Here is a 15,197-nt window from a genome sequence, read left to right as displayed (position 1 = left end):
TGAAGACGATGATGATGAACAGGCAGTTTTTTGTGTGTGTTGAATAATTAATCTGAGAAGGTGATTAATTGATGTTTTAATAAGAGGGATGACTCAATAACCTTAACCCCTTAATTTATTTTATTTGTATTTTATATGTAAATTCGTGCCTCATGTGAGATGTTATGTCTTTTATTTATTATGTCTTTTATTTAGGCTATTCTTCTGTACAGCACTTTGGTCCACTGTGGTGGTTTTAAAGTGCTTGGATTGGATTGGATGCAGTTGTCATTTATCAGGTCATTCTTATCAGCAGCCACATTATTTATTATTTAGTTGTTTTTTTTAGATCATTAATTGGTATTTTCAGTATTTAATTCCCATATTTTTTATATGATTTAACATGTTCTTGTTTGCTTGTTGTTGTTTTTTTTTTTACCACAGTAATGTTAATTTTGCTCCCTTACATGAAATCTTTGAACTGACTCTATAAACAACAACCTGTTTTTTGCTTAAAGGTTAAAATCTCCTCACATCCGGTTTAGTTTGCGGTGTCTCCAGCTTGACGGAGCTCTGACGTCACCTGTTTACTGACTTCCAATCAAACGCACGTTGCACACGTGACAGAGCTCTGTGGGCGGGCTCGTTCTCGCAATTCTTTCTCGTGCACGTGTACAGCCCACCTACCAGCTGCTCACAAGTTAGATTAATATGTTTTCATTGGTGGGAGAAGTACTCAGATACTTTACTGCAATAAAAGTACTAATACAGCAAATAAAAAGTACTGCATAAAATTACATAAGTATGAGTGATGTAGTTAAAGTATTACAGTAAAAGTAGTGGTTTGGTCCCTCTGACTGATATATTAAACTTAGTTCTGATACACAAATGTGTCTTCAGTTTTTGGACTTTTTTTCTAATCTTTGATTTTTGCTGAAATATTGGATCATTTGAACATTTATTGAAATTAAACGACGTGAGAAGTTTAAAGGGAAGTTTAAAGCATTATTTGGTGGAGCTGTTAACAACTCATAGACATCTGAAATGTGAGCCTGACTACACACTGCTTTTTGTAAGAAAAGGTTGGAAACAACCGATTTCATCTTCAACAATGTGTTGTATTTTAAAAGCTTGTTATATTATCCATTGTGTCAAATCTTCATGTGAAAAGTAACTAAAGCTGTCAAATAAATGTAGTGGAGTAGAAAGTACAATATTTTCCTCTGAAATGTAAAGGAATAAAAGTATAAAGTAGCATCAAATAAATAATACTCAAGTAAAGTTCAAGTACCTCTAAATTGCCCTCAAGTGCAGTATTTAAATAAATGTACTTAGTTATTTTCCACCACTGGACCACATGTTAATATTTCCATATTTAATAAATAACTCAAAACGACCAAACTGGAGCAGAAACTATCATAATAAAATAATGATAACTGATATATAAAGCTTGTTTCAGTGCAATTTATAGTGTATTATTAAAACCTTTATTATTATTTATTGTGGAGTAATCTGATTGGCTCTCGCTGGTCCCGTGACGTCACATCGGGAGGGGGGCGGGTCTTCTGTGAACAGGAAGTGTGACGTAACGTTTGTTTTGGAAAAACCAGAGAGGCGAAGTAATGGAGCAAAACGCGCAAGATTACAAGGTATTATCAACGTTTTTAAACATATTTTACTGTGTGTAAATATATTTGTGAACTTTCTCCTCACTTGTAGTGTTATTTAGGGGCTGAGCCACACTCCAGTTTATTGCCAGCGTCAGCTAATGTTAAGATATTTGGCTAGTCATGGTTTACACCGTGTGTTTAAAGTTGCTTATCTAAAACATGCTGTTATTTTAATGGATCAAAGATGTCAGATTCTGGCGTGTAGCGAGACGATAGCTACATAAATATAGATATTATTATTTGCAGATGATCTCAGTCGATACTATTTCATCAGAGTGAAGTCAGCCGCAGGGGGTTTTATCTTTTCTTTGTGGTATCTGGTTGAGTCACCTACTGAGTGACCTGACAGACCAGATGTTGGCTGTAATCATGTGATATGCTTCTTGTTATTTATCAGCTCTTTGTTATGTGGTCTCACTTACCTGCCACGACCACTTGATGCTTATAATTAAACATGTGATTTATCTGATCGTCTATGTCACCGTTAATGTAGTAGATAGATAGATAGATACAGTAGGAGTAACCACACACTGAATAAGCTCATTTCTTCTTTATTATTTGCAACGTTTTGAGCAATTGAAGGTCAGGCAAATGTCCACAAGAAAGGAAACGAGGCAGAAATATCCAGTCAAATGACCAGTGACACACTACAGACGTCAAATCACATGTGTCAAGACGACAATATCATAAGAAGAACAGAAAATATGTTAAAGTTCATACATATGTGAAAGAAGAAGGTGCACGCAAAGCCACAGAAATCTACATGTTATATAAAGAGTAGTAATAGAATGGATGGATGATTAAAACATATCCAAGATAGAGTAAAAAAGAATCAGACTAATAGGAATATGACATACATGCATGCATATAGATCCTAGAAGAAATAAGACAGGATAAATATGTTTTTATAGCATATGCATATACACCTGGACTAAGACTATATCTGTTAGAGGTTCTAGAAACAGCTGTACAGTGTAGGCCATAATGATTTATATAACCTAAAAGAAGGGTTTCATGTCAGAGTCATTGCGCAATCAATGAGGGGACAAAGTGTTAAAGGAGTGGATCCAATAAGTTTCCTGCTCCAAAAGCTTCTTATTGTGTCAGTGTGCAGATATCTCAGTGTGCTCACAGTTCAATTGCTTTTTGCATCTAGCATCTACCTCATTGAGGTTTTGTGGATGTGCACACGACTACCCTGTTTATTCTAACAGTTTGTATTGTAACATGAAGCTGAGCTGATTTTATTAAACAAATTAGGTAGCATTTAAGTCATATAACATCATTATGACACAATCTGGAAAGAGCCAATCTCAAAATTAATCTGCAGCTATTTTGATAATGGATTAATTGTTTAAGTAACACATTAAAATTCTAACATTCCCTGGATCCAGCTTCTCAATTGTGAGGATTTGTATGAGGGGACAAAATGATAAATAAACCAGAAAATATTCACATTTGAAAAGCTGGAATCCTAAAAAAGTGACCCCAAATGAATTTAATTGTTAATTGTTGGAGCTATATCATAACTGTTGTGTCTGTTTTCTTTCTCCTCAGCTAATATTTGAGAAGGAAGGGGTGTACCTGCACACAAATGCCAAGAGGAGCAACCAGGACACCATCCCAGGGTTCATCCGGATTGTGGAGCGGGTAAGCAAATCTGTGTTAGTCAAGGCTGTTATGATAGAAAAAAAAGAAGTTCTGGGATTGTTAATTGTACTTTTTGTTTCAGGCTGGGTTGCCAGCTTTAGAATGGAGTCCGCTGGAGGATGAAGGCCGCTGTGCCCCTGCTGTACTTTACGCCAAAAAGGTCAGTAATCATGTTTGATACGCATTGACGAAGACTATTGTTTTTTAAACGCAGATATAATCCCAATTTCATGTTACTTAGGATGGAGAGGGAGGGGAGGAGGTTACAAACTTTGACCCTGGGTACGAGCCAGACTGGGCTGTTATCAGCACGGTGAAGAAAGATCGGGAACACGTCCCCGTCAAAGATTCAGGTGCAGTTTACTTTTACTTATTTCTGTCACTTTGGGGCGAAAAGTTAGATTAAGGAACGACGTGTGAAAGCAAATGTTTCTCTTGCAGATCAGTGGTCGTTCTCGCTGCCTCTCTCAGAGCTGTACTCTCTCCGGAGGGCCCGGTGGTCCTTGGGTCGAAACTTCCTGGTGTTGACTAGTAGAGGAGGCCACCCTCTGCCTCCTCTGCACTTCCACAGAGGAGGAACCAGAGAGCTGCTGAGGTCCCTGCAACGTTACATCATCCTGGACCAGTAGGTGTCACCGACCTAATTCTAACTCCAAGCAGCTGTTCCTGTCATGAAACAGCTGATGCTCCGTGTCAGACGGGGCTGCTGCTGTCGTCTTTGTTTACACGTCACATGACTGGAAAAAAAACATCACACGGCTCCGTTTGTTATCACCAGGTCACCGGTTGACGGGCGTCTCTTCCTCGCCTACCCACATGACTCCGGCGCTCTGTCTCAGTCCTTCGACAAGTTGCAGCTGCTCGACGATGGAGGCTCTGATCTCGTCTCGGTAAGAAAGAAGATGGAATTAAATCACGTTTGCTGCATTTGAAAGGGGCAATGGTGCTTTTAACAAAAACACTGCGAACTCAGAGTACATATTGATCATAAAATGTTTATCTGCAGCTTGTTTGTCAATGCTGATTGCTCACTGATCTCCAACCCTGGCTATCAATAAAGTCATAAAATAGTCCTTACTCCTCTACGTCTGCTCTTGTTTTGTAATTCTGTCCTCTCTCTCTCTACCCGAACAGAGATTTATCCAAGACCCCTATGCCACTACGTTTGGTGGATTCTCCAAAGTCACAAATTTCTTCAGGGCAGCTATTCGGCCTCCGGATTCCCCGTTCCACCTACGTACTGGTCAGGATCCTAGTTTGCCCTCCCAGGCTGATGACGAGCCTGGCTTTGAGCTCATAACCTGTGTAAGAGATCGGAACCAGATGTAGTAGTAGTGGTGGTGTCTCATATTTATAGAAAATGCATGATTAAAGTTTTTCTATGTCTTTCCTTTAAGGGTGTGGAGCTCGGCCCCAGACCAAATGTAATGAGGGGGCCACCTCTGGATAAATGGGACGTGTTCTTGGACCCTGAGGGGCGAGTGAAGGACCCAGAGAAGATTAAAGACCTTGTGTTCAGAGGGGTAGGACAGTAATATAATAATAATAATAATAATAATTATATTTGTATTGCACCTTTATTAACATAGTTACAAAGTGCTTGTACAGAAAAAAACATACTGATGAAACAACAGTGGTAAAACAACAATAACAACATTAAAGTAGAGCAGTGCAAAAACCACAAGCGCAAACAAGCCAGCGGGAAGCATAACACCTATTAAAAACTGCAGTGTAACTCATATGTGGAAGACGCCTCCTGTTTACCTCTTTCAACATGATGTGTGTTTTTTTTATGGCAGGGTATCAAACCATCGCTAAGAAAGGAGGCCTGGAAGTTCCTCCTGGGCTTTTATCCGTGGAACAGCACCGCCAAAGAAAGAGAAGCGATTCTGCAGGTCAAAACGTTAGTGTTGATACTGATCTCTAACTTTTTTATGACAGACATTGAAAGAGTTTTTTCTTGCTGTGTCTTACTGGCCATTAAGAGATACCTTTTCTAATGTGTCTCCAATGGAAGATGTAGTTTAAATTCACCTTAAACCTGTTTATCATCAGTTTCACCATACGTCTCTACAAGGCATAATGACAGAAGGTTTCTCTGGAGATCAAAGTCCAAAGTGCAACATGAGATAACTTAAATAACCCTAAAAACACAGACGTCACAGTGTGAGGCTTCAGTAGTCCCAGGTAATTAAATCAAGATGGTTCCTTCCAGTGTTGCAGGTTTCTCTCCTTCCAAATACAATTAGGATACACAGACTACTGCAAACTTAGCAAAAATGTACCCCTCCTCTCATTTCTTATTGCACTGGATGTTCTACTGTATTTAAGCATTTTACATCAGTCAGTTAATCAGTCAGACTTTATTTGTATAGCACTTCCTTACATGATAATGTAAGACAAAAACAAACATGCAAACAAGACCGAACATGAAAGGCTCAATAAAAACAGGAACTGTTGAAATGCTATCATAACTCTCACGAATCTGCAGTGAGGAAACACCAGATGTTGTATGTGAATATCTCCCAAAAATCTAACCCTCCTCCTATTTTTATTGTTCAGAATGTTCTACTATTATATTCTGTTGTTTCTGGATGTGATTTTGCTGTTAATTTAACCTCCCTATTGTTCTGTATTGTCAGTTATGGTGAAACCGAAGATAATTTTAGACAACGGAGTCAATAAACTAACTAACTATCTAACTAACTAACAAACTAACTGACTGACTGACTAACTAACTAACAAACTAACTAACAAACTAGGTTTTAGTATGAAATTTCCCTCCGATAGTGTTTCTGTGCTGAGCTGAAATGCAATTAGGATGCATAGACTACTGGAAATTTCACAAAAATCTACCCCTCCTCCTATTTTTATTGTTCTGAATTGTCCACAATATATACTATTATATTCTAATATATTAGGTTCTGTTGTTCCTGGATGTGATTTCGCTGTTAATTTGACCTCCTCATTGTCCTGTATTGTCAGTTATGGTGAAACCGAAGATAATTTTAGACAATGTGGGCAATTAAGTAACTAAGTCTAAGTGTGAAATTTCCCCCTTGTTTCCTCTGATAGTGTTTACATGCTGAGCTGAAATGGAGGGCTACTAACACAAAGAAGGAAAAAGGAAAAAGTTGCAGCTATAAACTGCAGCTTTGGAAGATAAACACTAAATACGACTAACTCAGGTGGCTTAAGTCTCATTTTAGCTTCAGATAAACACTGAAATGTATCTTTATATGTGGATTTTGTGTCCTTCACTTATCACTCACACTGGAAGCTAATTATGATGATCTTTAAGGCCAGTATGAACAGCAGGAAGGATCACAGCAAACAAAACCTGAGCATGCACAAACAAGCCAAGTTAACCAGCTTCTCTGATGCTTCTGTGTGTCTGCAGGGACGAATACTTCAGAATGAAGGTGCAGTGGAAGTCGGTGAGCGAAGAGCAGGAGATGAGGAACTCCCTCCTCAGAGGATACCGCAGCCTGATAGGTCGGTCCCGCAGTCCGTCGGAAAACAGCAGATCTGTTCATTATGTCGGTCAGCTGCCTGCGAGAGGAGTCGATGTTTGAAGTTAAACTGTCTTTGTTCTGTTGTGACAGAAAGAGACGTCAGCAGGACGGACAGACACAACACGTTCTTCTCTGGGAACGACAACCCAGGACTGACTCTGCTCCACGATGTGCTGATGACGTACTGCATGTACAACTTTGATCTCGGTATGTTTTTATCAAACAGAGCTGCACCAAAGTTTCACTATCAATACAAATAAGAAGCACAAATCTTACTTTCTATAATTGATCATCACATTGGGGCTGGATTTATTTCTCTAGGGGAGGCTGGATGATTTGAATCCAGTCTGGAGTGTGTATGTGGGTCATTTCCCCCCCTCTCTCCTCCAGGAGTAATTACAGCTGTAATGACCTCCTGTTTTTTAGTGAACTCGCAGCTCTTCCTGTAATTTAAATCCAGTTTAAATCAAGTTAAAAACAAGTGAATCTCTTGAGTTTGTTCTGCAGGAGGAGCTGCTTGGCCTTTTTTTTTTTCAGCTCAGAAATTTGACTTTTGTGTGAAAATTGAGTAAATTAAAAACGCTTTTTTGCCAATCTGACAGTCAGAAAACACACTTATACTGACATTTAGGCCTGTTTGAGAACCAATATGAAAGCAGGAAAAAATAAAACAGCATCAGGAGAGAAACACCCCATAAAAGCTCATGTAATAAGCTGTTGTAATGTCAGCTGTTCTCTTTCCGTCCTGTTTTTAGCCTGTATTTGTTGCCATCAGAAATATGCTGAATTAGCTATTTGCAGTTCCTGTTTGCAGTGTAGCCATATATATATATAGACAGCTATTACTGGATTATCTAATCCAGTAATACCTGGATTAGCAATATGCTTAAACTATTGCTTTCATGCTTAAGTAATAGCTTAAGCATGAAAGCATCTTTATCGAGCATTTCTAAGTGTATTTATGGAAGTTTATTGGTGATGGACATTTGAGATAATTAGACCCTCGGACAGCTTAAGTCACAGTATGTGTTTCATGTCTGTGTGTGTTAACGTTTGACCGAGTTATGACTCAAATTCACCTGCTATTACAGACCATATCTTGTCATTTTGGATATGGTTCAAATCCCATCTGGAACAATGAGTTACATTATAGTCTTAAACCCCATTTGGCTGTGATGTTAATCCCAGTTGAACAAGTCTTAAAACTGGTTTCTTAGTTGCTGAAACAAGAGCATCAGGTGTCTTTTGGGCTCACCAATGCTTAATAATCTTTTAAAAATGACACATTATAATAAGCATAGGTGATTGTGTACAAAAGCAACTTGCAAACAGACTCAGATTAGACACAAATTATTATTCTGAGCAGGATTGTAGATAAAGAACAGTGTAGAAGGTTTCGTATGTTAGCATTTCAAAGCATTTTTTTAATCATAAAACTTCTCTGTGCTGATTAACAGAATGTTTAAGTTGATCTTACACTTTTCCTCTTCCTTCCTCACAGGTTATGTGCAGGGGATGAGTGACCTCCTGGCCCCTCTGCTGTTCGTCACCCAGAACGAAGTGGAGTCCTTCTGGTGTCTGACAGGCTTCATGGACCTGTTGGTTAGTAGAAACATCCCTCATTGTCCGGAGCAGTCATCCGTTGCCTTTGAACATTTCAGCTTTGTTTGTTCCAGAGCAAAGTCAGCAGTGAATGACGAGGTCTAAAGCTCAGCAGGTTAAACAGATCCTGTGTGGTTCTGGTTTAAATGAAAATTACATTTGCAGCAGCTTAATTGTGTTTTAAAAGTCTGTCAGTGGGATCTTTGTGTAAGAAAGTGTGACTCATGAGCTGCACCATTTTCAGAAAGTGGAGACATTTTTTATATATCTTCAGTTTTCAGAACAGAAGGTTACTGACTTTATTTCCTCCTTTTTCTCTCTCCCTCTCTCTCTCTCTCTCTCTCTCCCTCTCTCTCTCTCTCTCTCTCTCTCTCTGTCTCTGTCTCTCTCCCTATCTCTCTTTGTCTCTCTCTCTCTCTCTCTCTCTCTCTCTCTCTGTCTCTCTCTCTCTCTGTCTCTCTGTCTCTCTCTCTCTCCCTCTCTCTCCCTCTCTCTCTCCCCCTCTCCCTCTCCCTCTCCCTCTCTCTCTCTCTCTCCCTCTCTCTCTCTCTCTCTCTCTCTCTTCAGCACCAGAACTTTGAAGAGTCTCAGGAGGCGATGAAGCAGCAGCTCCTTCAGCTCAGTATCCTGCTGAAGGCTCTGGACCCGGAGCTATGTGACTTCCTGGGTTAGTCAGCTAATATTCATCCAATCTGACTGGATTAGATTAAAATAAACCTAAAGGAACCCTGAGGGAAAGCTTTGCTCTTCTTGCAAATGTTATTAGGATAATGCTGGAGAAAGTAGGACAGAAAGAAAATAAAGCAAATGAGGGGCTGGTATATATAAAGCAAGCATTAGATTATAGTTTAGAGTCTATTAATGATTATGTATAAACATATATACATCTGCAGGTGGTGTGCAGCATGTAGATATGCATAGATAAGCATGGGAATTACTGCTAAATTAAAAGAAGTGGTTAAATATATACAAGGTAGTAAAATGTGCTTCAACTCTTGATATGACTTATATTTTAGCAGCTCATTTTTCTTCTTCTTCTTGTCGTCCGTCAGACTCTCAGGACAGCGGCTCTCTGTGCTTCTGTTTCCGCTGGCTGCTCATCTGGTTTAAGAGAGAGTTTTCCTTCGAGGACATCCTCATTCTGTGGGAGGCGAGTGCTACACTGTATATTTAACACGGATATTTTTATAATAGTGATTTGTTTAAACAGCTGAAGTAAGTCAGTGAGATTTAAACCTGGATGGGGTTAAACTCCATCTTTGGTTATATAACTGAAGAAAACCACTTTATGCAACAACAACAAAAAAAAAGAAGAAGTGACTTCACAGTAAATGTAATTGTGAAACTGTCATCTTCATTATGACATATCTCATACAAAAACTTGTATTGTATAACTTTATTTGTTGGTAACATACTATTGAAAACAAAGTGAAAACTTCTGCAGCACATGTCAGACACAGGTGTAATTCAGTGTGTGTTACATATATAAATCAAATACCTCTATATCCATATTGCAACAATATTGGTGCTTTCACAAAAAATGTACCAAATGAGATTTTTGATTAATAATAATCAGTAATGTGGATATAATAAATAAGTGGGTAAAGGCAGATAATAGAAGAGCTTCAACAGTCGGGTGAGTTCAGAAAATGACATCACTTTACTTTCATTCAGCCTTTAAAACCAGGAAAAGACTAAATGTATGACATATAATGATATTATGATCTAAGACAATATTTAGTCTCATATCATGATATCAATATAATGTCAGTATATATTGACCAGGCATTGTTACATAAAACATTACAAACATTTAAAAAGGAAAAAAGTTGTGTTCTTTTTAATCAAAGTGCAAATTGAAAGAATAGAAAACTTTTTTTTAAAGGAAATCATTAAATAGTAAAAGTTAAGGAAAGTACTTGAACTAGATATATAGTTATATTGTGTTAATAAGTTGTTTAAGTTTCCCTAAATGCATTGAAGGAAACTGAAGTGCAACGAAGAAACTAATAAGTCACAGTCAGAGGAGGACAGCAGAGTTTTTAATGTGGTTTTTAAAGTGGCTTTGATTTAATATCGTAGCTCATCAATCAATCAATCTTTATTTTATAGCCCCAAATCACAACACAAGTCATCCCAAGACACTTTTCATATAGAGCAGTCGTAGATCGTACTCTTACATTTAATTTAAGGAGACCCAACATTCCCCCTTGAGCAGCACTTAGCGACGGCGACAAGTAAAGACTCCCCTTTAATGAGAAGAACCCTCAAGCAGAACCAGGCTGTAGGTGTTTGGCCATCTGCCTTCACGCTTCACGCTGTTTCTGCTGGTTCTGACTCGGAGGTTTAACCAGTCGACCGCCTCCTCAGATCTAAGAAACCTACCATAAACTCAGAGTATCATGGTAGTATTCCTTCTCTTTCTCTTTCTGTGTCTAACTTCCTGTTTTCTTCCTCAGGTTCTCTGGACTCGTCGACCATGTGACAACTTCCACCTGCTGATCGCCTGCTCCATCCTCCAGTCCCAGAGAGGAGAGCTGATCGGCTCAGACCACGACTTCAATACTATACTGAAAGTGAGACAGCAATGAAGTGACTCTGTCTGAAACCATACATGTTTATTTTAAATCTCTGGAGTCGTTTCTTCATTGTGATCTTATGTTTCTGCAGCACATTAATGAACTGACCATGAGGTTGGACCTGCAGACTGTCCTACGTGGAGCAGAAGCCATCTACCTGCAGCTGGTTCAGTGTAAGGTAAGAAGGAACAAGTGCTTCATGGCAAAGAAAAGGCTCATTTATTTACTTGTGTAGCACATTTCAGCAACAAGGCAATTCAAAGTGCATTACAGGAAACATAAATGCATCAAGATAGAATATTAAAGCAACACATGGGAAAAGAAAAAGATATTTAAATACGATTAAAGGTGTTAAATAGGAAATACAATTAAGCTTAAATAGAGTAAGAAGGATAAAAACAGGAGAATAAAAAGTTACAGTAAACATGATATGGAGTCACAGTAAACCACTGGAGTCACTTGAATATGTCACCCTTTGTCCACATGTGTGGTTAAAATGAGTTAAAAATAGAAAGAAATAAAGTTAACTTCTTTTGCCTTTGCTCTAATATTTACTTTTCCTTGTGAAACACTGGATTCTCATCTTCAGGCCTCCTTAAAAAGAAACAATCTGAAAAGGTAAAATCACTCTTAGCTTGAACACTATGAGGCTATAATCATTGATGAGGGGTCACACTCCAGAAATGTTGGGAATCATTGCTCTAGACTTTATTTATACCCCAAATGTTTTAGTCTTATTCACTATAAAGGTAAATCTGAAAGATCACGTCCAGACATGTTTTAACCTTTGTGTCGTCCTCCCGGGTCAAATTGATCCCGTCTGTTTTTACTGTTCCTTCTTTCCTCCCTTCCTTCCTCCCTTCTGCCTTCCTTCCTTCTGTCCTTCCTTCCTTCCTTCCTCCCTCCTTCTTTCTTTCCCTCCTTCCTTCCTCCCTTCTTTCCTACCTTCCTTCCTTACTTCTTTCCTTCCTCCCTCCTTTACTTCTTTCCTTCCTCCCTCCTTTCCTTCCTTCCTTCCTTCCTTCCTTCCTCCCTCCTTCTTTCTTTCCCTCCTTCCTTCCTCCCTTCTTTCCTACCTTCCTTCCTTACTTCTTTCCTTCCTCCCTCCTTTACTTCTTTCCTTCCTCCCTCCTTTCCTTCCTTCCTTCCTTCCCGCCTTCCTTCCTCCCTCCCTCCTTTCCTTCCTTCCTTCTTTGTCCCTTCCTTCCTACCTTCCTTCCTTCCTTCTTTCCTTCCTCCCTCATTTACTTCCTTCCTTCCTCTCTCCCTTCCTTCCCTCCTTTCTTCCCGCCTTCCTTCCTCCCTCCTTTCCTTCATTCTTCCTCCCTTCCTTCCTTCTTCCTCCATCCTCCCTTCCTCCTTTCCTTCCTCCCTCCTTCCTTTCCTTCCTCCCTCCTTTACTTCCTTCCTTCCCTCCTTCCTTCCCGCCTTCCTTCCTCCCTCCTTTCCTTCCTTCCTTCTTCCTCCCTACTTTCCTTCCCTCTTCCTCCCTTCCATCCTCCCTCCTTTCTTTCCTCCCTCCCTCCCTCCTTTCCTTCCTTCATCCTCCCTTCCTTCCTTGACTCGAGGACAACAGGAGGGTTAATATATAAAAATACTAAATCAACTCCAACTTTTATTAAAAATACAGAGTTTAACTACTGGACACAACATGTCTCCTTCTTACTATAAAGTCTATCCTCTTTAAGTTTCCTCATCACATCTTTATAAGTTGAATACTTGAACTCCGGCTCCTTTAACTCAGATCTTCACCGAGCACAGCGAAACTTTCCTCCTTCAGCACATGAATGTAAAAATAGCCTCCAAGTGTCAAACTGCACAGACGTCATTTTTTGCACATTGAAGCTCAAACATCCGACTAAAGTAACGAGAAGTGAAACACATTTAGAAGTGGAAACGTTGGGCCTCATGCACCAAACACAAAGTTCTTCTTAAAAACTCATTTAAGCAGTTTTCACAATGATTTAAACATTCACCAATATTTTCTTTTTTGGGATTTTATCTTAAGTAAGAACAGAGTTTATGCACAGTTACGCACATTTGAGTGTTGTTGTGTTTGTGCAAAATAATTAGTTACTGCATTTTCTTTCATTCAAATTCAATTAAGTTCTGGTTTTATGTCCATGTGAAAAGTTTCTGTTTTCTGTTCTGTGTTTATAAAGTTTTATTTGGTGTAACATTCTGCAGCTTTTCAGTAAACTAATCACATGTTTAAAATGATTTGCTTTAAAGACACAAACAAACATTTTGACCTTTCAAAGCAGGAAACACACAGCTGTAGATAATAACATTAACGATGACTCCTCTCCACTAATTGTCCCAACGAGTCGGTGATTGCACAACACCAGAGCTCTGCAACTGGCTTATATATAAACGCATGAATGCAGCCGTCATTAATGTTATTAAATCCACCTGTGTGTGTGTGTGTGTGTGTGTGTGTGTGTGTGTGTGTGTGTGTGTGTGTGTGTGTGTGTGTGTGTGTGTGTGTGTGTGTGTGTGTGTGTGTGTTTCCTACTTTTGGGAGTCATACTGTGCTGTGAAAAGAGTCTGTTGGTATTAAATTCATCTATTTGTTGCTACAATAATCAGAAACCCCTCTCACAGATTATGACTCTCCATTTAAAAATCCAAATGATAAATGTTCTTTGTTACTTTATTCAAGTTTTCCTTACTTTTATTAATTCAGTAACTGTATATCAGAGAAAGTCGGGGAAATTTAAGGACAGTTTACTTCATAGAAATATAGAAGAACGTACAATATGTCTGCAACTAAAACCAGCTGTCAAAGAAACCACCCCATACACTTTTTCATTAGCCGGACCTTTCCTAATGTGACCCAAAATACACAAAAATGGAAATAATGTATTTTTTTTTTTAAATCAAAAATTGTTTTTATTGGTTTATTTGCACAAAAATAATAGTCAGAGAAAAATATAAAAATAAAACATGTGCGGGTGAGGTAGAAACCCACTCTGGGCTTATCTTAAAACCTTACCTATAAGGGATAATACACAATAACAATGCAAAGTGAAATAACAAAAATAAACATACATATAATTCACCTTAATAATATTACATACAAACAATGCAAAATAAAATAAAGGAAAAATCACCATTCAAACATGTTTGTATTCTTCATATTCTATAAAATGTTCTCCTGGACCATAAAATATTGATTAGGGAGGATTAATCAAACATTTAAACACACACGTTAGACATGCATAGTGCTTCAATTTAACAGCCGGCTTTGTTCCCCACCTTCTCCTCCACCTCTCCTCAGGAGCTTCCCCTGAAGGTGCTGGAGGTTCTGGGTCTCTACGTCCCGTCCAGCTCCGAGGAGGAGAGTCCGGACTCGCAGGTCAGCGAGACGCAGCGACTCCTCAGCCAACCGGAGGCAGGAGCTGCTTCGTCTAGAGCAGCAGGAGCAGCAGGAGCAGCAGGTGGTCCTCCTGCCCCCACCTATCCTTAAACCTGAAGGCAGACTGACAAACACCAAGAAATATGGAAGAATGGAAGAAGAGAAGATATTTATACATGAAAAAGAAATAACTATATACTGTGTCTGCTCTGGTGGGAGAAGGAGACGGTTTGATGAAGACTGTTGTTACTTTCTGTCAGAGGCAGGGGGCGTCGTTGAGGCTTTTTTTTTCTTTTAATGTATAGCCATGAATGTTATTACCCAACACAACACTATAGCTGTGTGTGCAGTGCTCTTTTCTTTTTGGTGTCACGTTTACATGTCCGGTGTTTCCCCTGAAGAGTCCTGCCATCCTTTCATCTTCTCTTCATCCGGTTTTTTCTTGTTTGTTGCTGTTGTTTTACTTCTTTTTTTCTTTTTTTTTTGCTTAATAACTGTACCTGTACGTGCATTTTGTTAGTTTTACCCCTTTTTTTGTCACCTCTGTCCCCCTCGCTGCTGCTCCTGAAAGGGGAAGAAGATGAAGGACCTTGTTGATACTGTGTGATGCCATTCCAGCCCCTATGCAATGTTTTCTTTTTTTTTGCATGCCTTATAGATTTCACCTGCAGCATGGTAATGTTATAAGCTTTGTAATTATCTGTATAATGGCATAATAACATTTTCATCTGCTGATTATTACAAATAAACGGTGAATCTTACTGAAGGAAAATTCATTCAAACCTTATTTTTCTCACTTTCAGCAAGGGTCTGAATTATTTACTGTATATATTTATAAGTATAT

General features: G+C 38.9%; 1 protein-coding gene across 1 annotated transcript; it reads left to right on the top strand.

Moving 5' to 3' along the window:
- The first annotated feature begins 1,584 nt into the window (after positions 1-1,584).
- On the top strand, positions 1,585-15,108 carry tbc1d17 (TBC1 domain family, member 17). Its single transcript, XM_062438450.1, has 17 exons — positions 1,585-1,628; positions 3,207-3,299; positions 3,382-3,459; positions 3,541-3,652; positions 3,741-3,924; positions 4,078-4,189; positions 4,434-4,604; positions 4,697-4,822; positions 5,099-5,202; positions 6,700-6,794; positions 6,905-7,021; positions 8,316-8,416; positions 8,984-9,083; positions 9,469-9,566; positions 10,876-10,992; positions 11,087-11,173; positions 14,276-15,108. Exons 1-17 carry the CDS (start codon positions 1,602-1,604, stop codon positions 14,462-14,464), a joined length of 1,911 nt encoding a protein of 636 aa, XP_062294434.1. The 5' UTR covers positions 1,585-1,601; the 3' UTR covers positions 14,465-15,108.
- Positions 15,109-15,197: the final 89 nt, after the last annotated feature.

This window comes from Scomber scombrus, chromosome 18 (genome assembly GCF_963691925.1).
Source record: "Scomber scombrus chromosome 18, fScoSco1.1, whole genome shotgun sequence".
NCBI classification, from domain to species: Eukaryota; Metazoa; Chordata; class Actinopteri; order Scombriformes; family Scombridae; genus Scomber; species Scomber scombrus.
The sequence above is the reverse complement of the archived record's forward strand: the minus strand, read 5'-3'. Positions and strand labels throughout refer to the sequence as shown.